The sequence below is a fragment of the Pagrus pagrus genome, assembly GCF_965226575.1.
Source record: "Pagrus pagrus genome assembly, chromosome: 15".
In the NCBI taxonomy this organism is placed as follows: domain Eukaryota; kingdom Metazoa; phylum Chordata; class Actinopteri; order Spariformes; family Sparidae; genus Pagrus; species Pagrus pagrus.
Window position 1 is genome coordinate 17,010,777 of NC_140199.1, and position 27,226 is coordinate 17,038,002.

Consider the following 27,226-nt stretch of genomic DNA (forward strand, 5'->3'; position numbering starts at 1 on the left):
AATATGTAAACAGAACTGATAATGTGTCTTTTGTAAGAGCTAGCTTTTAGTTAGGCTCCATTGCATCACATTGCTGACATCAGATGGATCGATTCATCTAACATAAATGAAACAGCAGCTCAGAGGGCATCTTGTCAAGATGGAACAAACTAATCCTCTATTTGTTCTCCCTGGAGTTCACCCCTCCCTGCTCCCTGCCCGCCTCTCTGTGTGTGCCATCAGCCTACAGCACAATAGGCAGCCCTTCTGATAAAAGTGTGCAATAGTCAGTGTGGATATCCGGCTGCCTTTCTCTCCACTCCCCCCTCTAATGAGGGTGTATGGTGCTGTGGTTTATCCTGCCACTCTTTCTTTCCAGTCCCCCTCCAATCCTCCAGGGCTGGAGCTGCTTTCTTCCCCCTTATTCTATGGAAAAACAGGAATGTTTTCTGACTGACTTTTCCCTCCAATCCCTTTTTCAGGTTCCGGAGACATGAGGGGACACGTCTAATAGAGGAAGACTTGGAACTTGGTGTGTGTGTGTGTGTGTGTGTGTGTGTGTGTGTGTGTGTGTGTACATGTGTGTATGTGTGTATATATGTGTGTGTATATGTGTTTAGTCAAAGCAAGTTCAAACCTGATGATAGAGGGGATTCAGATTTATGTTAAGGAACTTCTACTTAACGGTGAACTACCTTGAGAAGAGCCCATGTAGTTTCTCTAACTTGGTTGGTTTGACTGTGTATTGTATATAAGGAGCGATGTCCGCCACTTTGGTCCAGACATAAATATTTAAACAAGTTGGATTGAACAAGCATTCATGGTGCCCAGAGGATGAATCCTGTTTACTCTGACTCTTTTTATTTCGAGCCACCAGCAGGTCAAACTTCTTACATATCCAGTTGAATATCTAATAATCTACTAGACAACCACAAGAAATTTCTACAAATATTAATAGTTGCTAGACGATTTATTCTACTGACTTGATGACACCTGACTTTGCCTCTGGACATTCGTGGTTTCGACTGAGATGTGTTGACAGTTATTTGACGGTTGTCATGAAAATTGATAGACAATTGTTCACCACTTACCTTGTGAGGCAGCAGGATTTGCTTACACTTAATCACGCGATCTCGCAAATCCATCTTGTCAGGTTTCATGCTTGTGTCCCAACCATAGTGGTTTGGACCAATCAACATCCACGAGAAACTATTGGCAGTGAAAAGGCCAGTTCTTGTCCAACTGCTTCTTAGGGCAACCAAGGGCGATGGCAATATGTAATAAATCAGCACATCTGGTTAGTTCCCAGCAGGATAATTGTAATAGCTTTGGTGATAACACCTATTGATAACATTCAGCCAGTAAACGTGGCATCCCATCTCCCCCCTGCCATTGCATTCGCATTACAACATCGCTGTTGTTCGATTCATCTGTCCCCTCTAGTGGTTGCCACTTTGTTGTAGCTAACGTTGCTAACTCTAGCAGGCATTTTTTATATTTTATTCCACTGTAGATTTGTTCATTGTATGCCTCTTATTCCATGAAGCTGCTAACATTACAAACAAATCTTTATAATGAACGCTAATGTGAATTATATCAGTACCAGTGTTGTTTCTGGAGCTCTCACTAATGCCATGACCTGTCGCACGGATGTTGTGGGAGCATTCTTGCTCGGAGGTTGATAAGAAACCACCATTACTAAACAAGACCACACACACGGCTGCCGCTATCAATCACATACGCTAATAGATCAACTTTGATTAACTTACATCAAATCAGATAAATCAACCGCTCACTCTGTTGAATTAAATCTGTTCTGATAAGAGGAAAAAGGGAAATCAATCAGCTAATCAGAGCACCTATTAGTCTGCCAGGAGGCGAACAAAGACTCCTTGTCTGATCACACTCAGACAGATCACAGACAGACAGAGCCACGCTATCATGACAATGATGAGATCCCTGTTCATTAACAAAATTGCTTTGAGCACACTGGCATTAATTCAGTCTCTAACTTGATCACATTTACTTTGTTTGTGCTGAGCTCAGCAGTTTTGCATGAAGCCTTGGGTTATCAGGATAACTGAAAGAAAAAAAAATGACAACACTCCTATCAGAAAGAAGTAGTCTGAAATACAGAAAGTATCCTCCCCACTTATTGAGCCCTTGCAGTTCTGTCCAGTTTGTCTAAATTAATTGCACATGGTGGAAAATCCATCTCCTCGCATAGTAAGGAAAGAGCCAAGAAATACTTAGTCCCAAAAAACCCTGAGTACTTAGCAGTGACAGCTAAACCATCTCTGCCCACATCTGATACAAAAAAGAAATTCCGCTGTGCAGTTAAATGGTAACACATTCTTCAGACTCAGAAAAATAAAACAATTTCAGCCAGTTATCTGCCATTCACTGCAAAAATGCACATCTTCATACTTAACACCCATGAAAATCAGAGATTGGGACAAGAATATGTTTTTCCATCGTTTATTTTCGCAAATGTGGCATGAACACTTGCAAAAGAACATCTTAAAGTTGGTCCAGTAGAAAAAGACAAAAAACACTTGAATGATTTAATACTTTGTTTTTCAGCTTTCAATTCTGTCAAGTAAATTTGGAGTCTATATTTAGTCTAAATGAGGGAGCGGATTGCTAGTAGGTGGTTTCCAAAATCTGTTTCTGTCAATCATATATAAATATCCAGAAATAAATCTCGTTTCCTAAAGCAAAGCTAAGAAAGAGTAAAATGACTGGATAGAAATGGCATCAACATCTACATAAGAAAGGGATTAGCTGACTATAAAATGTACACTTTTTAAAATTTAACTTAATATTCACATTCATATATAAAACTTACAAAACCTGGATCTTTCAAACCCACTAAAAATAGCTTTTTTTTCTGTTACTGCTGAAAGATCATTTTAAATTACCATAAATTTAATGGATTATTTATTTATGTATTATCAGCATCATTAATGTCATCATTTCTGCCATTTTGTTTTTGTTCTTTTTTCCAGACTTTTTCTGATTCATCTCAAAAAAACATAAGTCAATAAATTAACATGCTACCTCAGTCCCTGAAAGCCAATACTCAACTGTGTTACTGAGTGAGAGTAAGACAGGTGTGTGTGTGTGTGCGTGTGTGTGTGTACATTAAAGTGTGTATCCGTGTCTGTTTGTGTGAGTTTGTGTGTGTGTGAAGAGAAATATAGGACACATAACCTGTTAGCGTACCTGCCTCAGACTCAAAGTAAGGTAGGGAGGGTTGGGGTTATTTCGGAGTCCATACAAAAAATAATTCATTGTAAATATATAATATATATTTATACATATTTTGAATATATTTACAAATATACCCAGCACTATACATTATACTGTGTATTTTTTTCTCCAGAATAATTGGGAAGGTTTATCAAGAGAACTGAAAAAGAAATGCATCAATATTACAAAATAAACAGGAGAGCAGTTTCTATATGTGCTCTCCTTCTATTCCTCTGGTTTGTTAGTCGAAGCTGTCTCTCAGTCCTTTTCCTATTTGTCATCCTCTTCTAGTCCCTTGTTTTTTAAGTTCACATCGGTCCATACATTCCTCCAGGAGCAAATAACAATCTTGGAATGCCAGCCACCGGAATGGGATCACCAAACAAGTAACGTCGTCGATTGTAAATAAAAAAAAAATCCTCTGGGTACAAACATGAGAACTAAAATGAAAAGTCTGTGTTTATATGAAGGGAGAGGAAGAGGAGGGTCCCCAGTTCATTCATTCAGTCAGTAAAAAACAGCTTCTGTAGGGTCCCTGCCCTCTCCTTTAAGACCTCATTGTGTGAGTAGTGTGTGTGCATGGCAGTATGAGTGTGTGACAGCAGCGCTGCCACCAGCCCAGTCCCGTCTGGGTCCATTAGTCCACTGGGATCCAGAGGGGTGATGGGGGGGCAGGAGGTTTGGAGGATTTCGGAGAGGGAGTCTGTGCTACGTGTCTTTCGGGGTAAAACTGGGGCAGGTCAGGCCGGGGTAGAGAAGACATTCTGGAGCTCATGTTTTGACGTTTCCATTGATGTGCTGGTACTTGGGGAGGCAGGGCTCGTCCGGTAAAGGGTCGTGGGAAAACACGGAGTCGTCACCGGAGGAGCAGGAGCTGCGAGTGTCGGGGAAGCTGGGGGAATACTGCTCTGTTGGGGCGCACAGGTCCAGATACTCCTGTAGACACAGACAAAGGAAAAAAGAGGGTTGGGTGAGATAATTTACACCCAGACACAAGCTCAAGAAAACAGGAGAACGCACATATAGTGGTGAAACCCAGTCAACAAGGACGGGGACTTTCCAGAGGAGAGTGAGAGAGTATCATCTTCATTATGATGTTTATCTAAACCGTACCAAATCACCCTGGAAAGATTTATGAAACAGAACAGAAAAACAATATTAAACTGGATACTGTATGAAAATATTTTCAGGAATAATAGGTAATAAATTGAATGTTTGACTGCTGGACCTCGGAGATAGCAGGGTTGACCTAGTTGCGGTTTGGGCCACTATAAAATGTTTGAATGTGGTGGGGAAGCTGGGTTAAATAGGATCCTTTAAAAACCAGAGAACTGGGGCAGAGATGTGGCGACGCAGCCTTTACAACATCCCTTCACATCACTCTCAAGCTCAGTCCAAACAAATCTGACATCTGACACTGAAGCACGCAGCATAAACACTAGAAGATGGCTGGAAAAAATAAAGAAGCTGGCAGAGCTCGACGCGCACCCCCTCCCCAATCACAGTGAAGATGAAAACCCAAAGAAATCCTGTTATTAATCTTTAACTTAGTCCAGTTTTGGGACGTTGTTCTGGTCTTTTCATGTTGGCTGAGGCGCCCTTTTTGTTCCCCTCCTGCTTGTCTTTCATGGCTGTTATTGGGACTAGTTGTGAGGAGGAAGAGTTCTTGGGGTTTTCTAGAAAATGAGTGCTGGCTTCCATTTTCCCAGCTCAACACGAGAAGGCTCACATTACTAAAGACCTCCACATCTGCCAGCGGTTTGGGGCAGCGAGAAAGGGGGAGGGAAAAAAAAAGGCAAGAAAAAAAGGCACTTTATTACATTTCAAAAGTTCAAACTCAAACTTGGGCTTTTTTGGCACAAATTCATGAAGTTTCAGCTCCGGAGCAGACGAGTCTTGACAGCTTTCCATCGACGGCCTCTTTTCAGGTCGGCACGCGGATATCACAAAAGACAGGGGGGGGAATGGAAAGAAACGCAGGCTATCACAGGGGGGCGAGGACCGTATGTGATGATTGGGCAACTTCACTGGGCCGTAGCGGCCATGTTGGGCCTGGATCAAATCATCCGGCCATTTTTTCGGTCACCGCTCAGGCCTTGTGTCAGCAACGTGGCTGCTAACGCTCCTAAAGCTTTCAGCAGCCCTCCGCTGAACTCTGCATGCACTGGCAAGAGCATGATTTAGTTTGGATTGAGAAACATGTTACTGTGTGTAGGAATGCATCATTTTTATTCTGTTTTATTGTTCTGAAATGTCCGACTCCTATCTGCCACGAAATTATAGGGTTAGTGTAGCACGAATTCTGACCACCCGGACTCCGGGAACTTTATGGAACAAGACGTGTGTGAATGAAAAGAATGAAAGAGCTGCACTCACCTCATTGGTGCTGAGGGTGAGGATGCGATCCAGATCCTCTACTAGCTGCTTGAAAGTGGGTCTCTGGGAGGAGATGGCATGCCAGCAGTCTTTCATCATCATGTACCTGAAAATCAGAATGTGTTTACTCAGAGAGAAGAGTGGATTAAGGGCGGCAGAACAGTCCAAGCCGTGCCACTCCTCATCTAACTTGTCTGCAAGTTTGCCAGCTGAAATGATTTACGCATCTGGACTCAGGTGTCTCCATATCAAAGGGTAAATCTAAACCGCATGTGTTGTGTGACACCATCTCATTTGGAAATGTATCTCAGTCTGCTGTCAATAACAGAAACTCTGGCGTGCTTCTGATCGCAAACATGCCTCCGAGTGTTTTGGATTTTTTTAAATAGCATCATGTGTTTGTGTCATGCACTGCCACTGTGTCTGTCTCTACTTTGTTCTCCATCAGCCCTCTCAGTGTGGCACCGTGACAGAGCTGTGCCATTGTCCTCTGACTGCAGAGGACTCATTGTGAATGAGGACACTGATAGCAGCCAGTCACAGCTGTGCAGAGGCCCGACAGAGTGGACACAGTCATGGATCTGATGGAGACTGGGATGGCGTTAGAGTGTAGCGTGTATTCGGGAGTCAGTGTTGGAAAATGCGGGAGGATAAAGCAAAACTCTTACAGCTCGTTGGTGCAGTTGCCAGGCTTGTCCATGCGATGTCCCTCTTTGAGCAACTTGAAGAGCTCTTCAACAGGAATGCCAGGGTAGGGGGAGCCCCCAAGGGTGAAGATCTCCCACATCAGCACCCCAAATGACCAGCTGATGAAACAGAAAAACATATACATTAAACTATAGTCAGAACACCAGTATTCATCTGTAAATAGCATCCAAGAACAGACCCCTTTAACATACAGATCATTTACATTCAGTCGCTTTGCCAAAGTTTGGAAACAGCCTCAACAGTGTGACTGCGCTGGTGTCAATGCCCTCTTTCTGCCGTCCGGTGGCTTGTGGTGCGAACCCGCTCCCAGTGCCACTCAGGCCCTGATCTCAATGATGGCTTTTGTGCCCTGCTGGCCTGTCACACAGCCTGGCATTATCCAGTCACACCACACCAAAACAAACAGCGGACCACCCACGGCAGACAAAAGAGGACGGAGAGGTCCAGAGATGGATAGCGACTATTAACTATTAACTACTTCCGCATCCGAGTGTCCGGTCGTCAAGTATCAGTGAGTCAACGGCGGTGATTTCGATCACTGTCACGCTGTGGGTCCACACGGCGTCTCAAATGAATCACTCTTGCACTGACAGCATGCTTGATTCACGTCAGAACAAAGGCTCTATTATAAAGCGCAGACACGAAACACTAATGTAAGCATCCAGGCAGCCACAGGCGTTGTTAGTGGTCCGACCAGGCGAGTAGACATGGTCAGGCAGGTTTATCACTTCCTCCATCTGTTTACACAACCAGCCCCAGGTTTGTTCCCTCCTCTATCACTGCGTTGTATCTCTGTACTTGTCGACACACTCATCTCTCCTCTCCGTGCTACTTTGTAAGCGTCGCTTAGTGCTTGTCAACCTGTTGCTCCATCCAACTGCAACCAACCTTGACTCACCAAATAAACACCCAAACCAACATGCTCCGGGTCACTTTACCTGACCTGGATTGGGCCTTATGAGAGAGGACTTATGTATTCCAGCCAACTAGATACACAAGCTATATTTAAACATACAACACAAAATGCGCTCTCAATTTTATACTGATGCTTCTATATGACCTACATAAGCAATGAGCAAGAAGGCTATTTCTGTATAATTATTACAGTTATTCATAATGTCTGTCTGGGTTGGATTCAGACTAATCTTGGTTGGATAAGACATAAAGATGAAATGGAGGAAAGAAGCTACTCTGTAGTCTGGTGGTACGGCAGCAGATATGTCTGTATTGTCAGGCAGCAGCAGAACACCTGGCTAGTAACGTAAGGTTTGATGTTGTCCTTGCTACCGAGCTATATCTTGCTGTATAGCTTAATATTATGAAGACATTACGAGATGAAAGTGTTGTAAAAAGTACCCAAAAGTCATACTTGAGTAAAAGTGATATCTATATATATCTTATATACATATAGGATATATTTAAAATATTACTTTGGTCTTAAAATATCTGATATTAAATGTACCTAAGTGTAGAAAGTAATTTTCTGGGGGAAAAAACAACTAAATTACAGTAAAAAGTAAATACCAATAAAATAAATTAATTAAAAAATATGCTACTTTGGCTCTGATGCAGCATGCAATCTGCAAAGTAACTAGTAACTTAAGTTATTAAATAAATGTAGTGAAGTGAAAATATAAAGTAGCAGAAAAGGGAATACTCAAGCAAAGTATCTCAAAACTTTACTTGAGTAAAAAAAAGTGCTAAAAATTAAATTAACAAAATTATTACAACTGAGCAACCAAATGTGTTAGCTGTAGGGTTACATTTAGCCTTTTTTTTACCATTGTTATTAATCTTAATAGCCACAACTAGAAACATCATTAGCTGATCTCAACTGAAAACAGTCCACATGGGCCGCCAGTATCAACAAAACAAGAAATGCCCTTGTAGTTGCTTTGAACAAGTCAACCAATCAGTGTAAAAGTAACTCTGTATGAGCAGAGTTAATATTCTGGAGTTGTCTCTCTCATTACATTCATATTTCAAACAGTGAGGTTGTACATTCTCTGTTGCTGAACTTATGTTATCGATTAGAAGCAACATGAATATGAATGTTGGCGATCCGGTCAATACATGTACATGAATCAGTGAATCCGGTCAAAATATGAAGATTTAAGGCTCTGAAACGCAGTATAGGACCTAGAGTTAAAGGAATACACTTGTTTTTCTTTTCGATGCTGGGGGGGGATAAGACCCCCCCACATGTCCTCTGCGGAGCCCGGCTATGATACCTTCTCTGGGCTTTAGCTGCAGTCCTTTACCTTCCCTGAACCAGCCGGAGCTGAGTCCCCCTGGACCCATTTGTCAAAACAGCGAGAGGCGAGTTTCATTGGAATTCATGTATTCATTTAATCTGATGTCATATATGGATCGCCTACGCTGCTGATGATGTCTGAGTGTGAGCCCGCCAGCCTCCACCTCCCCGACGTCTCTCCTCATCGTCCTTTTCCCTTCATACTCTATGTGAAAAAGCCAATTACTAAGAGTGAGTGATGAAACGTAATTAGCAGTGAGCTGATAGAAAGGACTGCAGTGGCCACTTCAAGCCTGCACCCCCCCACCCTTCAGCCCCCGGTACTCCCCCAGGTTATTGACTGGTGCTGCGCTATGAAACATGAAGGGCATCATGTGTACACACACATATTATTTATGTACACACACACACACACACACGGACAGTAGAGAGGTTCCCTATCCAAGTGCTTAACCGGGTGGGCGCTATGTTAAGCGTGCTACCGGTGTATGACTCATAGATTCACACAAACACAAACTCTCCTTTCCCAGGGGTCAGCATGCGAGGCATTTATCTAATTGCCACATACACTTTCTGCTGCCAGTGTCTGGAGCAGAAACTTCAAACGACGCTGTCAGAACGCATGAGACTCAAACACCAAAAAGAGAGGCAGGCTCTTCCTTTGTTCTGTTTTTAGAATGAGTACTCTGGAACTTAAAAAAAAGAAAGAGACAGAGACGGGTCAGCAATTCACATACCAGATGAATGAAATTAAGAACGGTGGTGCGAAAGGATGCCGGGTAGCAGGCGGAGTGGGGGGGGGGGGATTATATTGATCATGGAATTGCTCTAAAACGATGAGCCACATGTTCAAAGTGTCGCCGAATGAGGAGAGTGAAGAAGGGGGTTAAAGGAGGATGAGGGCCGCAGCATTGTTGCGTTCAGACATGTGTGGAGGCCCGAAAGGAGGGGAGACTTCCGAGCCGAGCCGGAGGGGTGAGTCGGTGGGGGGAGGAGGCGCTTGTGGGCTCCGGGCTCCTTCCAGGGCCCTTTGAAGCCGGTCAGATTAGTAACACGGCATTGGCTACAAGTCTAGCGTGAAATCCTCACTTTTGCCACAGACCGGCCAGTCCTGGACCCCTATAGGCAGCTGCCCCCCACCTAACACTCACCAGCACTGCACCAAAACACCTCACCAACTCCTGAAAAACAACCCTCTGAATCTGACAGCCGGCCTCCAAATGAAATCTTAAAAAGTGGTAGTGTGTTTTTTGGTCTGAGAAGGGTTTTATGCACCACTGGTGTGTGTAAATGGATTTCCAATCATGTAGCTGTGGTTATATACTTACACATCACTCTGGTGTGTGTAGACCCGGTCAAACAGCGCCTCTGGAGCCATCCATTTTACCGGGAGACGACCCTGAGGACACACACAGGCAAGAGGTCAAACAAAATGTACACACAACCCACCCCTGGATTTCTTTAATCCTGGCCTGATTCATTCTCTGCTTGGAGATCTCATTACTGGAGGAATATGTGAGAGCAGCCTGGGGAATAAGGCACAAGAGCGACAGTCTGGGAGGAAGGATCTCCCAGAGGAACATTTACATTGTTAAAGCAATAGAGCTGATAAACAGGGTCACAGATAAAGGAGAGTTTATCTCTATGTGCCATTAAAACACTGCTGACAAGGCGACCTTGGTCAATATCTGTGTAGTGGAGGACTGGCAGGAATAATCTAATGAGACATTGAGACAACACCCAAGTAGGTCCTTTTAAAAAGCTAATGTACATACTAATGGGCGATAAACTTACTGCTACCAGAATCAGAACTATGCAAGAAAAATGGTAAGAAATACATAATTATTATCCAAAGACTGTATTGTGGGTTTATTTAAAGGGGCACTATGCAGTTTTGGAAAAGAAATTCAAAGTCAGAATTCTAATAATAATAATAACACAAACTCAGAAATATTTAGGAAAATAAGGCCCCCAGAACACTGTTTGAAGCTAGAAAGGTAGCAGGGTCCGCCACATATAAACAACCTTTGCTTTAAGGTCAGTTAGTTTATTCAGTCATGAAAACGAAGATAGTTTGTTTATTTAGTTTGTTAAGGCACAAACAAAATCAGCCAATGAGGATCTTTTCTCATCTCAACTCAAAATTTCTAATTTCTCTCTTTCTCATCTTATTAAAATTCCCATCAGTATCTGTTCCTATCAGATCAAAGTAGGAAATAAAAGAGAAGTAGCACTACAATGACTGCTCTGTCTCGATTGGTTTAACGCAAGTGATCATCACTGTCGCTGCCGTCATTGTCCTAATCATCATTACCATCAGCATCATAGCATATTGTTGTTGTTGCTGTTGTCAGCTAGTTCTCAGCGTGATTGTGCATGCGATGAAAAGCCATCCATGCATACTAAATGAGGATGTGCGAGCAATGCTGCTCCGTGGTGGGAAAGAAAAGACACCACTGGGCCACTATGGAGATGTCAATTATGTTTAAGCCGCTCCCCTCTCCCTCTCACTCCGTCTCTCTTTTTTGGCTAATTGTATAAGTGTCTATGGAACTGAAGGGAAAAAAGAGACTGAGGGATAAACAAGGCAGGGTCTCCAGAAGCACTACATTCACAGGCGGCCTGGGAACCTGCCGCTTCTGCCAAGACACCAGCCGAGGGAGAGAGCGCAACAGAAAGATGATGAGGGGAAGGGAGGGAATTAGAGGAAAGAGAGAGACGGGTGGACTAATCTCACACTGCGGCTCTCAAAAACATTCCACTCGCTCAGAGCGCACATCCTCGCAGGTTGAGGACTCACATTGGTCGTCTTTTTATAGTAGTCGATGTTATGGACGTCCCTGGCCAGGCCAAAGTCAGCGATCTTCATGATGTTGCTCTCTGTGACCAGGACGTTCCTGGCTGCCAGGTCTCTGTGTATACACTAGGATGGAGAGAGTGAGAAAACAGGGGGGAGGAGGGAGGAAAGAGGGGAGGTCACAAGGTGGAAAAAGAGGGGGAGAGAGGAATAAGATGGTTACCTCACTGCACAAATAAATCAGCTCTGACACAGGTGTATACTTCATTTTGGAACGGTGTTAAAATGTTTGCGGTGCACGTAATCATCCAGATATCTCCTGCACAGAAGTAGCACTTGACTGCATGACATGACGCCGCGATGACTGCACTGACATGAACATGTCTGGATAAGTAAAGATTCCTCACATACTTTGCCACATATATGGCCAGAGTTGTCTCTGTGCATCAGCGCGCATGTGCAAGCATGTTCATGTGTGTGCGTGTGCGTGTGAGGCTGTACGCTCTGTCACATTCCAACAGTGAGAGCGAGCGTGAGGCTGCTGCTGGCCAACATGGCCGCATCCCCATTGTGAAAACCTCACAATCCTTCCACACAGAGGGGCTTTTGTCGTGGGATGGGATGAGACAATGCAGGGATTGGGCAAGGGGGTCAGAGGAGTGTTTTTAGGAGACAATATTCCCACAGTGACGCACGAGAAAGCTTCCTACGTAAAACCTGCGTGGATAAAGCACGTCAAATGTTCAGTGCACGGTGTTTGTGCGTGTCCTCGTCTTACCTTCTGTGAGGCGAGGTACTCCATGCCCCGTGCCACCTGATAAGTGCAGGAGACCAGATCTTTGAAGGTGAGCTGTTCGTCTGAGACGCGGGCGATGTCATAGGAGTACTCCATGCCGGGCGGCCGGCGGGCTCGCAGGTACTCCCTCAGGTTGCCTTTGGAGGCGTACTCCACTATGACATAGAGAGGGCCTGCAGCGAAGAAAAGACCCACATTACCTTTTGAACACGGTCATAAATGATTCCCTTTGAGATAAAGTGACAGTGAACAAAAATCTGAGTGAATTTTTTATGGAATGCATCACAAAAAAGAAGAGGCACCTCTGGTTTGAGTGTCAAGACTTGAAAGTTAAAGCTTGCTCCAAGTAAAGTACTGTTCAAAGACACGAGGAAGCTCCTCACGGCAAATTTTCTTGACGTTTAAACAGAATTTTAAACTAGTCCACTTGTCTTGAGGTATGGAAACACTCATGAAGCAGTCACAATTTAGCACAATCTAATCATTAAGGTTAAACATTGCCAAAAATATTGCATATATCACGTCTTTGAAGCAACAGTTAACCAGCGTTATCACCATTTTGTTTTCACCTGTGTCCCTTTGTTGTTTGGCTGGTTGGTTTGTCAGCAGGATTACACAAAAACTACTGAATTTCCACCAAACTTGAATGGAGGATGGGTCCAGAGTATAGACCCCATTAAAGGTGCACTATGTAATTTTAATCAGATGAGAAACATCATTGGATGTTTTTATGCCTAAAGAAACTAAATAAACAAACTCTCTTTGTTTTCATGACTGAATAAACTGAATAAACAAACTGACCTTAAAGAACAACACAATTTCATACTGTTTTATTTTGTTTATATGTGGCGCACCCTGCCACCTTTTAGCTTCAAACAGTGTTCTGGGACCTTATTTTCCTCTGAGAACAGCTTGTTTATTCAGTTATGGAAAAAAATAATATTTCTGAATTTGTAGTGTTACCTCATTGACATTGTAAATATTAAAACTCAGTTTGAAATTCTTCTCCAAAACTACATAGTGCCCCTTTAACTTTTGGTGCACATCCGGATAAAGGGATGATCTTTCTTGCAACATTTTTCATCATTTTTGTTCTCAGGGAATAAAGCATACCTCTTGATGATGGCTGGTATCTATGAGTGAGTGCAATTTGATGCAGATCATAATAAAAATCCGGTTCTGGTGGATTTGAATGTTTTCACATAGGGTAGTCTTATTTTCAGCCACTATACCGTATCAATAGGGATAATAACCTGCAACTACCACCGATGTGCAGCTGAGATAATGGAGATTCAGAAAGGTACCTATGCAGGTTGGCTTGATTGAATTAAAGGGGACTGTTAGGCCTTGGCAGAGGTATGCACTCTACTGAGTGCCATTCCTGTTCATTTGAGCAATGGATGCTCATTTTTTATAAAGAAAGATTTGAGGAAGAAGACATGACATCACATTACATGTTTACATTAATAAAATGTTGATAGTATGCTTAACTACTAGTATTTCTGGTGCTGACTAATCTGGCACATCCCTAATGGAAAACAGCTTCCAGATGGCCAGACTGTCCACTGCTGCTTCCTAGCATGTTTGTATTTTCTTGTAAATTTCCAAAACTTAAAAACAAAAACATAATTATTTTCCACAGGGACGAAAAGTTGTGTTTAGGTGTGAAAATGGGCTTAATGGGTGTGAATGGGCCGCGTATTATTTCTTGGCAACACTGATCTTCAGAAATAGCTTTGAGAGAGGGAATTCTTGTGCTCACTATCCTCTTTTCATGTCCAATTTAAATCCAACCTCTCCATATGACATACAAATGGCTGATGTGGTCTGATGACACATTTCATGAATTTGTTTGAGGTGCACAGCAACCTTTAGTGCAGCATTACAAGACAGATCAAGCGGCCTCTGCAGAACCTTGAAAATAAGACACTGAATACTAAGAATCCCCTTCTTAAGGTAGTACTTTATGATGTTGAGCCCTCTCCTACTTACCGTCTTGTGTACAGGCCCCCAAAAGATTAATAATGTTCTTATGTTTGCCGATCATCTTCATCATTTCCATCTCTGACACCAGGTCAGACAGGTCTTTCTCGGTGGCGTCATCTAAGAACAGAAGAGATGGACAAAGGTTACCAAGACGAACTTGCCAAAACAAACACACCTCGCCCTGTCTTCCCTTTAACCTCCACTCAGGACTCTGTAGCTGCCCTGCGAGACAACACCTCATTTTGTAGGTGCTTCTCATTAAGTGCGGCTGACAGACAATGTGGACTAAAATTACGGCAGTGAGGGGAGCTCCTCACACAGACTACAGAGGCATCCTTTCAGCGGCAGGGAGAGGGAGGGGGAGGAATTAAAGACGTTCAATCTGGATTCATTATCTGCGGCACAGGCTCCTTTTTCATGGGACTGATTGAGACAGAGGAGCTATCCAGACAGTCAGAACGGCATTGCCTGCATTCCTCTGCACCATTACCTTACCTGGAGTACCTCTGAAGAGCAAATTTCTATTGTCAAGGTTGGTCCACTCGCCTGCTGCTGTACCTGATCTAACCGCCCCCCACCCAAACACAAAACCAACCCAGTGCCCCCTCCTGCTGCTTTCATTAATCATAGCAGTGCTGCTTGTGTGACTTGCCTCTTTGTGTGGGTGCTGACTGAGCTCCAGCCAGCTGCTGCTCTGGGGTCAGGTATGTGACCGCCCCTAACCCTTACCTGCCCAGCCTGGCCGTCACTCAGCAACCACCAATAACGAATAATAACGACAGCCTCAGGCTCCGCCTTGCACCTTTACTGAACCCTCGTCGGAGCATAAATCAGCTACAAAATGTACTCAGGTTGCCCACAAGACATAATGAAGCAGTGTACATCAGATCCCAGTGGTCTGATTCGAAGCACAAGTCACACGTTTACCGTTACAGCCTCACAGGAGACCTGCTTACCTTTCAGCATCTTGACGGCGACAGTTACAGCCTCCTTGGGTTTGTCCTTATCGATGCCCAGGGCCTCTGCCATTACCACTTGGCCGAAGCAGCCTTCACCTAGGGGCTTGCCCAGGGTCAACCTGCAGCACACACAGAGAGGGAAGACAAGAAAACAGACAAGAGGCTGTTAAGCTGCTGAAACACACATCGACCTGATCTGACTGTGGCATCGATTCTCTCCCTGTGCAGAAATAAAGAAAGAGTGTGAGAGCGAGAGAGGGAATGAGACCAGGCAACACGCCAGTTTCTCAACCTCAACCCTGTGTTTTTTTCTTTTCTTTTTTTTTTCTTTTTTACTAGATCGCTCTCTCTGTTTCAATCTGATTGTGTCTGTGTGAGTGCTTTATTGGCGCGGTGGCTGTAGCCCGTGCCAGGGCAGTAGGTAGGAAGGCAGACATGGCAACGATAATCACCTGATAAAGCCAGGGAGAGGCACTCATTTCTAAACTGTTTACCCTGTCTTGGCATGTTCCAATATACACTCTTTACAAGTCATTACACAGGGCTTAGCTTAGCCCTGACACATTAGCCCGTGACAGATGGAATGCTGGCTTTGTGTTGCCATTCAGGTGTGCCTGACTACAATACTAGATGGAAGTTTAAGTACTATTTCATCGAAAAGTCATGTCACAATAGCTGCTGTGTTGAGCCAGATTGCACATGCTCTTTCACAGCCATCCATCAGAGCACAGCACCTCTCTGACCTCTGAACTAGCAGTGTACCTCGGTGCTTTCTCATGTGATTGACAGTTGCAGGCCCCACCCCTCAGGCCCGGTGTCCAGGCTATGTAAACACTCACACTGCGCGCCGCAAAGCCTAGGGCCCGAGGCCGGCGCCCTGCTGTAGTAACACAATCCCCTATCTGTCCACACACACTCGCCACGCTCAATGGCAACCATTCTGTCCATCCAGCCACACATAATCAATGTTATTTTTCCTCCACGCAAACGGCAAACGTTAGCATTCCTCAATGTTCTGCAATCCCAACATGATCCCTCAGGCGCTGGAATGACAGGCGAGGAATAAAGACCCAAACAGAGACACACACATCCCAGACAAAACATCCCATTTGGCGGGTTCATCAGTTAAAATCAAAACTTTTCACCACACTGCCAGTCTGCATGCACACAAGAGATGTCCAGCATTACATCAGAAATGTTTTTTCACCGTTGAGTGATGGTAAAATTTATGATCAAAGTTTAACGAAAGGCAGGCCCTTGTGTTTATGATTTGGGATTTTCCCTTTTCTTTGAAAATCAGCGGTCTCAAGTGGGTATTAAACTATTGTAACCTTTGCAGTCTTATTAAATCCACCCTGGAGCTTATCACTGGCCGCTGCAACTGTGACTAACCGAAACCTCAGCGGTGCTAATTCCTCTGGTATGAAACCGAGCAAACACTCCTAGGCCAAACATGCAGATGAAAGCCGCGAGTGCTAACCAGTAATTAGCGCAGCTTCGTATCTTACCATCAGAAGCATGTGTGTGTGTGTGTGTGTGCGACTGTGTGTGAGTGAGAGTGTGACGTAGCAGCAGCAGTTGTCACGATGAGGCACGGGGCCAAGTTCAGGTCGTTTTACTACTGCACCAACAGATGAATCAGTAGCCTTTACCTCAGCCACTGCAACCATTATCCACCAGTTAGTCATCATTGCCTGCTGTCTATCAGAGTTAATGGCGCTCTTTACCTAGAACAACACTTATCTGATCATTATGCAGCACAGATATAATCAGACAGAAGCTCATTGTGTAGTAATCTAGGTGCTATCTCCTACTGTAATGCGACCCGTTAGCCAAAGATAGTTGTATTGACATTGAGGACAAGAGCAAAGGGTGTAGCGCTTGAAGCTTTCATGCATACTGTCAAACAGCAACTGAATGCAGGCCTTGAATCCTGAGTGCTTTATGCAATACAGATGAGCATATAAAAGGATTTTTCTTATCCTTTATGCAAGAGCTGAATCGGATTTACATAATTATGTATTTAGCATTTTGCAATAGACTTTTAATTAGGACTGGGACATAACATTTCTAACATCAATACCAGCAGAATCTCGCAGAAAATTCTGACATATAGTTGTTTCTCACCTGTCTCGGGCAAACTCCCAGCGTGGATCCTCTGGAAGGTCATACTCAGGTATTGGCTCATCGTGCGCAGAGCTCCGCCGCGTCGTGATTCGCACCAGCGGCGTACTGGAGTTCATGGAAGAGCTCGAGTCTGCCGACACCTACAGGAGGAGAGAGATTGGCTGATCACCGCAGTCTGGGTTCAAAGGTCAACTAAAGCTCCAAGGCATCACTAGAGGAGTCGATGTGTACACGTGTGATTGACTGCTGTGCTTTTATTGCAATTACCAGCAATGTTGGTCGGTATGACACATTAATATCCTTAATTTCCATGGTTAATGTTTCTACATTACAGTCAGGTGTGTCTCGAGGACAGAGATTATATTTCAGTGATCATTAAGAAGAGAGCAACAACAGTAATTTTGATGAATGTGTGTTAATCATTCAGGTTCACCGCTGTCCCCGGGGCTCATCTCTCGTCTCTCCACCCTAACCTTACCTTGACACAGGAATCGGGCTCCCCGCAGAATGTTATCCGACACTTTTTGTACCTTTTGGTTTCCCTTGAGGGAAAAGCATGGCTCATACACAGAGAAAAAATCTGGCTGCAGTTTCAGGCAGAGGTGCTAACTTGCTCAGAAATGCATGCTCTCTAAATGAGGCCGGAGGTAGACTGTTTAAAATATCACTATATGTAGTAAGGTGCTTCTTTTTCTCTACAAGATCCACAAGATAAAAAGCAATAATAGTTTTTATATTTATTATATTTATTATATTTTTCAGCATTAGCCTACTATATTTATCCATGTATGAACTTGACTTTGTAGTCCTTCATTATATTTGTGTGTGTTTTTCTCCTCTAGAGGTGTTAGATGCCATTAGAACTCTTTATCTACTTTCTGTTACCTGGCGGCGCAGAGGGATCTGCTTGCTCAGCTTGTGGACCGCCGGTTGGCCCCCGAAGTCGGGTTTCTTTGCCGTGTTCCTCATGCGGCACACCACCACGATGCCCACCATGCAGGCGATGAGGAAGACGCCGGCGCAGTATATCGCGATCTCCACATAGTCTGGGGAAAGGGGCCCTGGGGATTTCGCGAGGGCTGAGGAGAATACAGGGTGAGCAGGCGAAGAAAGTTAGAGGGATGGGTGACACACAGGCACATTTTCCATTTGAACAGACACACATGGGTATCAGACCGGCAAACGCAGAGACAGATGCTCTGGAGATGACTCATGCGTAAATGTAATCACGATCGGCAGGCAAACTAAACACAAATGATTTTGTAGAATCGTCCTCCCTCTCTACTTTCCAGGGAACCAGCACGCCTACTTTTTTAATCTAACAGACCTGTATGAGCTTAAATGTCTCAACAGATTTTAAATCTTGCCTCAGCCAGTAGAGCCAGGCCTGCATATGTCTGCAGTCTGTGCTAATGTTGGAGACACGCGAGCACAAACACAAACACACACCCACGGCCGGCGGAACAATCCGTGCTTCACTTCAGATCGCAAACAAGGGAGAGCGGTGTCCTTGGTGGTTGTATATGGCCTGAACTTCCTGTCGAGGAAATGAGCTTGTGTGTGTGTGTGTGTGTGCTATTTAAATGGACTGTTCCATAATGCATAGCCCTCCAGACCACAAACAGGGACTCTTGTGCGGCGCAGCCAACCAAGCAGCCCGTCAGCCAGCTGGAGGTGAAGCTACATGTAGGAACCTTTTCTCCTGTCTGTATCTGCTGGTCCAAAAACCACAGCGCGCACACACACACACACACAGAAGCCACAGCCTCGAAGGCGCCATGGCTGCGGATAGAGCGCATCAAGAGCAATAAATATTACATATTACTCCCAGAGGAAATGACTCGCCTGTGATCATTACGCTGTATTGTTTACAGACAGAAACAAAACGATTCTCTGGTTGCAGACAGTCAACTACTCCCATCGATCTCGCTTAATGCCCACCCTACTTTCGGCTAGAACTTGAGCAGAAACCTTCGACCGTCTAGCCTGGAGTGAACTTCGGCGGATACTGACACTAAGTTTTATGTGTTTGATCCTTTGGTATGCATAATTACAGGCCAGACATACAGCGACGGACAAAAATAGGATAAAACGAGTTGATAGATGAGAACACACAACATGCAAAATTCACTATTTAGAGGCGGAGAGGTTTGGCCCTGATAATCGAGAAAGTCAAGCCAACTTGAAGCGAGTGTTGAGCTTTACCTTTCGACCTTTATTTCAAGGAGAAATAAGGGTCTCATAAGAGGCCAATTATCAGAGCCAGGAGAGGGGTGGAGAAGATTTTGTGAGTAAAAAAAACAGTTTATTTGACATGCAGACTCAAAATGTGGCACTTAAAGACTTTCCCTAAAGAGCCGGAGAGAGATGTAACAGAAGGGAAGGAGAAAGGCGGGCGACAAGCCCTCCCCTCCTTTTGGAGTCTGGAGACACTCGAGCTGCTCTGGGAGCTTCACTTCCGTCTCAGAGTTATAATAAGTCGACGGCAAACTGCCCCGTTATCTGCTCAGAGCTTTCAACAGCTCGCCAATCCAGATAATATTATGGAATATATGCTCCTTGCTCTTATGTTACATTGTCTTGGATGTTGACCGTGCTGATTCATCACAGTAATCTAATATTCGAGCTGTGTGCCTCAGACTCCGGAGGGAGGACTTGCCTTCCGTAGAGGTCATTGCAGTGACATAACCCAGCCGTTTTAGAGAAGAAAAACGAGAGAGGACAGTATACGAGTGTATATACCTGGAAGCACCGTCAACCAAGCAGTGTGATAGGAGATCCCAATAGAATTACCCGCCAAGCACGTATACTCCCCAGCATCTTCAAATGTTACATTGGGCAAGTAGAGAACTTCTATCTCCTTATCTGTGGTGTTAACACCTGCGGTCTGGGGAGAGGAGAAGAGGAAGAAGGGGAAGAAGAAAGAGGGGGTCGAAGATAAGAGCAGAGGGGGAACGGAAATCCAGAAACAGGGAGGACAAGAACCAGAGGAAGACGAGGGAGAGGGAGAGAGAGAGAAAAAAAAATGAGACCCACAACACCAAAAGAGAAATAAGAGGAGCTGGATGGCGTCCATCGTCGTGGTCCAATCTACAGGAAAGGATGTTGGGAGTTTCCATGGGTGAGGAGGAGGTTTTATAAACACAGATAGAGCCCACTATGCCACCAAAACATGAGGAAGTAGAACCAGTGCACCAAAAATAAAAAACGAAAAAGGTTCCCGTCACCAACAGAACCTGCTATCAGAGTCCCCACATCGGACTGGACACATGCACAAACACAGAGAGAGCATGGAGAGCATGGCGCTGCGACACCAAACACCATCTTGACACAGCTCGCAAGAGAGAGAGAGAAAGATTTAAGAGAAGGCAAAGTGGGATGGTAGCTGTGACAATTTCAGTGTCTGGTACGCAGGTCCGACCAGTGCTTCCATGGCGGTCGCAGCTGAAACACAAGGGTCTGACATTAGGAGAAGAGAAGTGTCCGTGAGCCCCAGGGACCACCAAGAGACCACCAGCAGAACCACCACAGCACAGCAGGTCAGGGGACGAAATCCCAGGAAACCACACCAGGGGGGGAGAGGAGGAGTAGGTGGGGTTCAGGTCTCAATGGTTACCTGGGACGACAGTGAGCCAGCCCGACTGGTTGGCCTCGCCTATATAATTGGAGACTTTACAGGTATACTCTCCGGCATCTTTCTCCGTCACGTTGTTGAGGGTGAGCATCTCCACGTCCGAGCTGTTAATGCCTGAACGCTGCAATCCACACACACGCATACTTAGACATGAGCATGTACAAAAAAATGAATCAGACATCATGACAGCAGCAGAGGAGAGAGCAGGAATCACCACCAAGACCTATCAGCTCATGAGGGAGGGAATATAATGATTAGCTCATGATGTGACTTTTGAAATTCATCTGTGACACCTGCAACCACTGGCAAAAAAGGAAAGAAAGCGGAAGTGTGTGAATTTACCTTTAACACTCGGACATAGGGGTGTCCATCGGGGGCGTAGCGGCTGCCGTTCTGGGTGATGTGTTTCAGCCACTGGATGTGAGGTTGGGCGTCGCTGTAGACCTTGCAGACGAAGCGGGCGTCCTCCCCGACGTGTACAGTGGTGTTGGCTGGGAGGCCAGCCTGGAGAATGGGCCGGTGAGGGGACCGCTCTGTTGAGATGGGGGGGGATGTTACTTACATGGTTCATGACTCAGTCAAATCTGAAATTTTAGGATGTGAAATGCTTGCGCAAAAGCAGAACTTCCCGTACTGTGAGCGCGAACATTTCCCAGCAACCCTGACAAGAAAAATCATGACTGCGCTGCCTCTTTCTTATCTCAGAAACATTTAGAGACTTCCCACAAAACAAAGAGACGGAGGCGTTTATCACTAAAAGATAAGCACCTCGGGTGGAGGAGGACTTCCCTAAAGTAGGGTGCATGTATTGCTTTTGAGTCGGGGGCGGGGGTTAAAGCAAAATGATGTGCCAGTCTTGGAAAGCGAAGCACCTTCGCAGCACCCCCACATCACCAGCTATCTGCATTCTTCCACAAGCAAACATTTGGCCTGCGAATCCAAACAGAGCGAGACCTGTTGAACAATGCCCCCTTTCAAACACTACCCCGGCCTTCACAACCCCACTGAGGAGCCCACCAACCCCCACACTGACAGCAACCACCCGCTGCCACCACACACACACACACACACACACACACACACACACACACACATACACAAAATGACATCACTCAGCCTGGGGCGCTGAATTGCCTTTCCAAAACAAAGCCTTAAGGTAGGTGCAGGGAATTCATTTGTGTGTGTGTAAGGTCGGGGGGATGGTCAGAGGGTGGAGGCCGGGTTTAAGAAGGAGGGCTAAGAAAGGGAGAATTAGCAGGGAGAGGGAAGGGGAAATCAACAGATGGAGAGTGAAGGAAGTAGGAGGCAGAGACTTCTTCCATATGTCTGTGTGCCTGCTCGTCTCCCTGCTCCATCTTTCTCAAATCTGTCAGATCAGATGATTCCCACCCCTCCTTCCTCTCTCCCCATCTCCCTCCGCCCTCCTGCACATTCCTAGGGCTTGCCTTGTTTATTGTCTCTCTCCTCCTCTCCTCCATCTTTCACAGGCCTCCTCACCCTCACGATCTTTCCCTAACAGAAAGAGGTGATCGACTTCATTCTAAGTCCGTCGCGCTCTCATCGTGAGACCTACCAAACAGAATACTGTCTGGCATGAGATGTATTTACTAAAACAGGCGAAAGGAAAAACTCCGTCATGTTGGCAAGACGAACAACTTTTGGAGCAGCCATTTAGAAAAAAAACACACACTTTAACGTTCATTACGGCTGATCCAAATGTTAGCCGGGGCGTTCAGCGCCGCAGAGCCGACAACTCAGACCAAATGACAGAATGAGTGTGCAGCGCGGGAAATTAGGCCACATCATGATTATGGAGAAACCCCAAAACAATAAAAGTTTGTGGAGCAATTCTTGGTTAAATTAGATTAAGGAATAGCACGTGTGTGTCTGTGTGTGTGCATGTGTGTGGGCATGGACAAGTGCAGAGAAGCTCCTTAATGGCCCGTCGACCTCACACGAGAAAAGTACACTTCAGGAGGGAGAAAGGAGAAGAAAAACGTGGCCATGTTGTCTTCTCTGTCTGTAGCATGAAATGAGGGAACGGTGACAGAAAAGGCAGACAGGTGGTTTCAATGTATCCAGTGGTGCAATATAACAAAGCACATTTACTCAAGTACTAAACTTAAAGGTGTGATATGTAAGAATTCGCCACCAGAATGTATACTCCAAACAAATACTGGGCAGCATAGCTAGTTTGCTCAGTTAGCTGTGCAGCTAACAGTCTAGACTGGGAGCTTGGAGCACCAAAGAAATGTTAGTGTTTACACCGCTAGCACAGGAGCCCTGGCCTGGGACAGGCTGGTTAGCATGCTAACTTCAGAAATGTCAAAACTGTTATTTCTTCAAATTCCTTTTGTTATTTTAGTTTTAGTTACTAAGTACTCTTACTTGAGTATTTCCATTTTATGCAACTTTAACGTTAATTATTTTACCTTTCACTTTCAATCTGAAGTTTTTAATTAATTTCAGATAAAGACTTTACATGCAACATTTTGGCAAAATTTTTAAGCAAAATAGATTTTTTTATATCAAAACAGTGGTTTCCAATGTTTTTGGTTTGTGACCTCAAAACAAAACAAAGTGGCAAAATAAAAAATATTAGCCTTTAAAATTCTCAGATGGTTTCAATGACTTTAATGCTCAAAGGGGTACATTTGCCCAAAAACTGAAAACAGATCTGTGAGTCTTTGTTTTTTCTTCTATTCTTCTATTTAATCATCTCAGGGCCCCTCAGATTTGAGTAAAAGAAGCTCAGCCTTTTAGTATATTTTGCGGATGATACCTACACGTTTACGTAAGTAAGAATTCGAATGAAATCAAATGAAAGAGCAGCGCCTGCGGTGTCTTTTCATGTTTCCAGTACTTAGTGACCCGTTTCCAAACTGCATCCATTTATCAATTAAGTCATTAGGGGAGATATTTGATGGCCGCGGTGTTGGGATAGAAGAAGAAAGAAGTGTGAGGAGACGGACCAGGGCATTCCATGATGTCCCATGCGAGACGGGTGAACTCTGAGTAACCTGGCGGTTTGGCACACAGGGCCCTAAGGGTCGGGGGGGGTAGAGGCACAGGAAGAGCGCGGCATGGCAAAGGGTGGCATGGGGCAACTAACAAAGTGCCGCATGGCCACTGGGTGCCACAGCTCTGATTGAAAGAGCCGACGTCTGTTTTGACTCCTCATTTGTGTCTCCTCGACATGTGTGTCTGCTCGTGGATGTCCCACTGCGGCCCTTTTCTCCAGAGGCCAGTTTGAACCAGAAAAGGCTGGTTCCTCTTGGTTTTAATAGCTGATCCTGCAGGTCATTTGGGGAGAAAAAAAGACTGATAAGAACAGCCTTTTCTGTCTCTGTTTCCCCTCCTTTTCTCTTTCTCCCCCTCTCCTCCCTCTGTCCACCCCACTATAATGGAGGAAAATGAAGCAAGAGGTTGCAGGGGGCAGTGGCTGCGGAGCCAGACATGGAGGGGGTTTACTGCTCTGCAATAAAACAGAACAAAAAACAGAAATATGCAGGCTGAAGGAGAGCTTTAGCTAAATCCAGAGGGGAGCAGAGCAGGGGGCCAGAGTTGGGGAGCGTGTGTGCGCGCGTGTGGAGCTTCGTGTGTTTGTGTGCATGTGCCTTTACACTCAGAAACCCTCAGGTATTCAATCTCCATCTGATATAATGAAAACAATACTCCTTATTACCATGGAGACGCTGATCAAAACAGAAGTGTGTAATTACAGTAGGTCTGCTCAGGACAATAAAGTCAGTAGGAGAATAATTCTACATACAGACTACTGACGCATGGAGTGACCAGTGGCCCCTAAATGCTCTTATCAAACTGCTGCAGCTGCATGTCCGCCCGGGTTATCTGTGGATTATTGACCAGCCTTTAGAAGAAGAACTGTGTCAGATAAACTTTGATGCGCACTGATTGCCTGTATAGTGATCTGAGTACGGGCCCGCATCAAATTAAGGGCAAAGTTGCTCGCACACAAACACACATGCACTGATTGATCTACTGCCTTCTTTATCCCTCTCCCCTTGTTGGCCCCGCTGCTTATCGATTCTGCAAACTGAGCAGAAAAACACTCTTTGCTTTCTGCGCTCCAAAGGTCACAGTGAGGGGTTGACTGAGTTGGGTCTGAACTCGCTGTAATAGTGCTGAGGTCAGCTGTCTGTGTCCTCAGAGAGGGACAATAAACGATCATCCGCAACCAGTTTAACTCCGCATCATACCTCCGCTGACCTTACAGGGTCAGTCCACCCTAATCGCACAAAAAACATATTGTCCCACTTACCTCTTGAGGTACTGAGCCATGCAGATAGTTTCTGTTTTATTAACCAAGGCTGCGGTGCTCAAATCATGGAAAACTGCATTTGAAAAACTGGACAACGATGTTGTTTTTTTTCACTGCTATTCCGAATGTTCCACAGAATTCACTGTCAGCAATTTCGAGGAAATGTATCTTCAATAAAAAGTCGTTCCAGTGAAAACAATTTTTATTTGGGGTGAACTGACCCTTTGAGCTTTAAAGGTGCACTATGTAGTTTTTGGGGAAGACATTTTTTAATCAGAAGAGAAAGATCTTCATTGACAGATTTTTTTAATGCCTAAACAAACTAAATAAACAAACAGTCTTTGTTTTCATGACTGAATAAACAAACTGACCGTAAAGGACAACACAGTTTCATACTGTTTTACTTTGTTTATATCTGGCGGACCCTGCCACCTTTCTAGCTTCAGACAGTGTTCTGGGGACCTTATTTCCCTCTGAAACAGCTTGTTTATTCTGTTATGGAAAAAATAAATATTTCCGAGTTTGTTATTACCTCATTAATATTGCAAATATTAAAATTCTGAGTTTGAATTTCTTCTCCAAAACTACAACCTGCCCCTTTAAAAAATAATTATTTGAGTACGTTTTGGCCTGCCTATAGTTAAGATGGATGATTAGCACAACATACTAAACCAAATAGGTTAAAACAACTACAATTTGTCATCACACCACATCACATGTGCACTATAATTGGACATCATAAACACATAATACCATCATGAAAGTAGGATTTAGCCAAATTAATAAAACATTATGTGAATACAGACGACATTAAAACTGTTGACGTGCATTTTTGGCAGCGCTCCGCTACCTGCACCTGCATCCAGAGTGCACCTGGGCAATCAAACACACACACACACAGACACACACACACCATCCTCACTGTGAGAACTGCCTCCCCCCTCCTCCATCCCTCCACTCGGTCTTTGTCCGCCTCACAGGTGTACTCTGAGCGTCTGAGTGTGTGTTTTGCGCATGGTACTGACCCACTACGTCCAGGGTGTAGGTGTGGTTGATGGCTCCGAACTCGTTCTCCACCAGACAGGTGTAGTTGCCCTTGTCCGACGGTACCACGCTCTCCATGATCAGGGTCCAGTGCTGGCTACGCACCTGTGAAGGAGAGGCAGGGGTTTCTTGTTACGAGTGGACAGGAACACCAATAAAGACTCAAACACAGAGACAGGAACAGACATACAGAGGTAGGGGTGAGTGAGGAGGAGGACAGGGCGGATTTGGTTGGAGGAGTGAAAGACGAGAGCTGGAAAACAATATTGAGGCTGATGACAGGTTGATTCCAGCAGACTGACTCTACAGCGTCAGAATATTTTCTTTATTCCTGCAAATAAACTCAACTGCTGGGAAAATATCATAATTCTGTTATTTGTTTTAGTCATTTTGGGAGTTCTCAATAATAGATAGAGAACTGGATTAACGGAACTGGATAACATTTTTACAATGCAAAAAAAAACACCTAGCAGAGAGTCCCACATACTTCCCTTTAATTCTCCTGTCAGTCACTGCTATCGTGGGTAGTAAACCCCACCTTTCCACTCTCAAGCAAACAATTATTCATAATTATTTACCAAAATAGTTTCACCTCCGCGTGGAATCCACAGGTGTGAGCTAACAAAAGCGTTTCCGTCCTCACACAGAAGCGGGACTGTAGCTCTGCTTGTACAGGCCTACATTTCACACAATGGAGAGATTATGCCACAGGGCCGGGCTCAGGTACATCTTTTGTCCGACATTTGTTGACAAAAAGAGAGAAATGAGCTGCCCACAGTGTATCTGACAGCCCCGACTGTATCGTTTCCGTCACGTCACGGCTGTTTTTTGTCTCCGATGTAATGAGCCCGCTGAAAGCCAAAGGGAAGCGACATTAGCAGCTACATCAACATAATCTGCTCCTAAACTTTCCTGGCAGGGAGACGTGTTTCCTCATAAAGCGTCAATCATTAACCAGGGGCCTCGGACTCGTTCGGCATCACTGGATCTTTTCATAAATTCATTTTATAACTGTCTGTTTTAACTGTTATT

The 27,226-nt window shown here is 44.7% G+C and overlaps 1 protein-coding gene across 2 annotated transcripts in view; it reads right to left on the reverse strand.

Annotated features, from left to right (window-relative positions):
• Positions 1-2,443: 2,443 nt before the first annotated feature.
• fgfr2 (fibroblast growth factor receptor 2) overlaps positions 2,444-27,226 on the reverse strand; it is a 41,536-nt gene continuing 16,753 nt past the window's right edge. The window contains exons 6-18 of one of the 2 annotated variants that reach the window (XM_084375067.1): positions 26,176-26,299; positions 21,211-21,401; positions 20,851-20,989; positions 18,120-18,313; positions 17,235-17,374; positions 15,105-15,226; positions 14,155-14,265; positions 12,145-12,335; positions 11,370-11,492; positions 9,898-9,968; positions 6,276-6,413; positions 5,608-5,713; positions 2,444-4,167 (exon numbers count right to left, since the gene is read on the reverse strand). In XM_084375067.1, coding sequence (XP_084231193.1) covers positions 4,003-4,167; positions 5,608-5,713; positions 6,276-6,413; positions 9,898-9,968; positions 11,370-11,492; positions 12,145-12,335; positions 14,155-14,265; positions 15,105-15,226; positions 17,235-17,374; positions 18,120-18,313; positions 20,851-20,989; positions 21,211-21,401; positions 26,176-26,299 — 1,815 coding nt within the window. In that variant the 3' untranslated portion in view covers positions 2,444-4,002. Of the gene's footprint in view, positions 4,168-5,607; positions 5,714-6,275; positions 6,414-9,897; positions 9,969-11,369; positions 11,493-12,144; positions 12,336-14,154; positions 14,266-15,104; positions 15,227-17,234; positions 17,375-18,119; positions 18,314-19,976; positions 20,122-20,850; positions 20,990-21,210; positions 21,402-26,175; positions 26,300-27,226 lie in introns of both variants that reach the window. The other variant, XM_084375066.1, reaches the window with a different exon arrangement.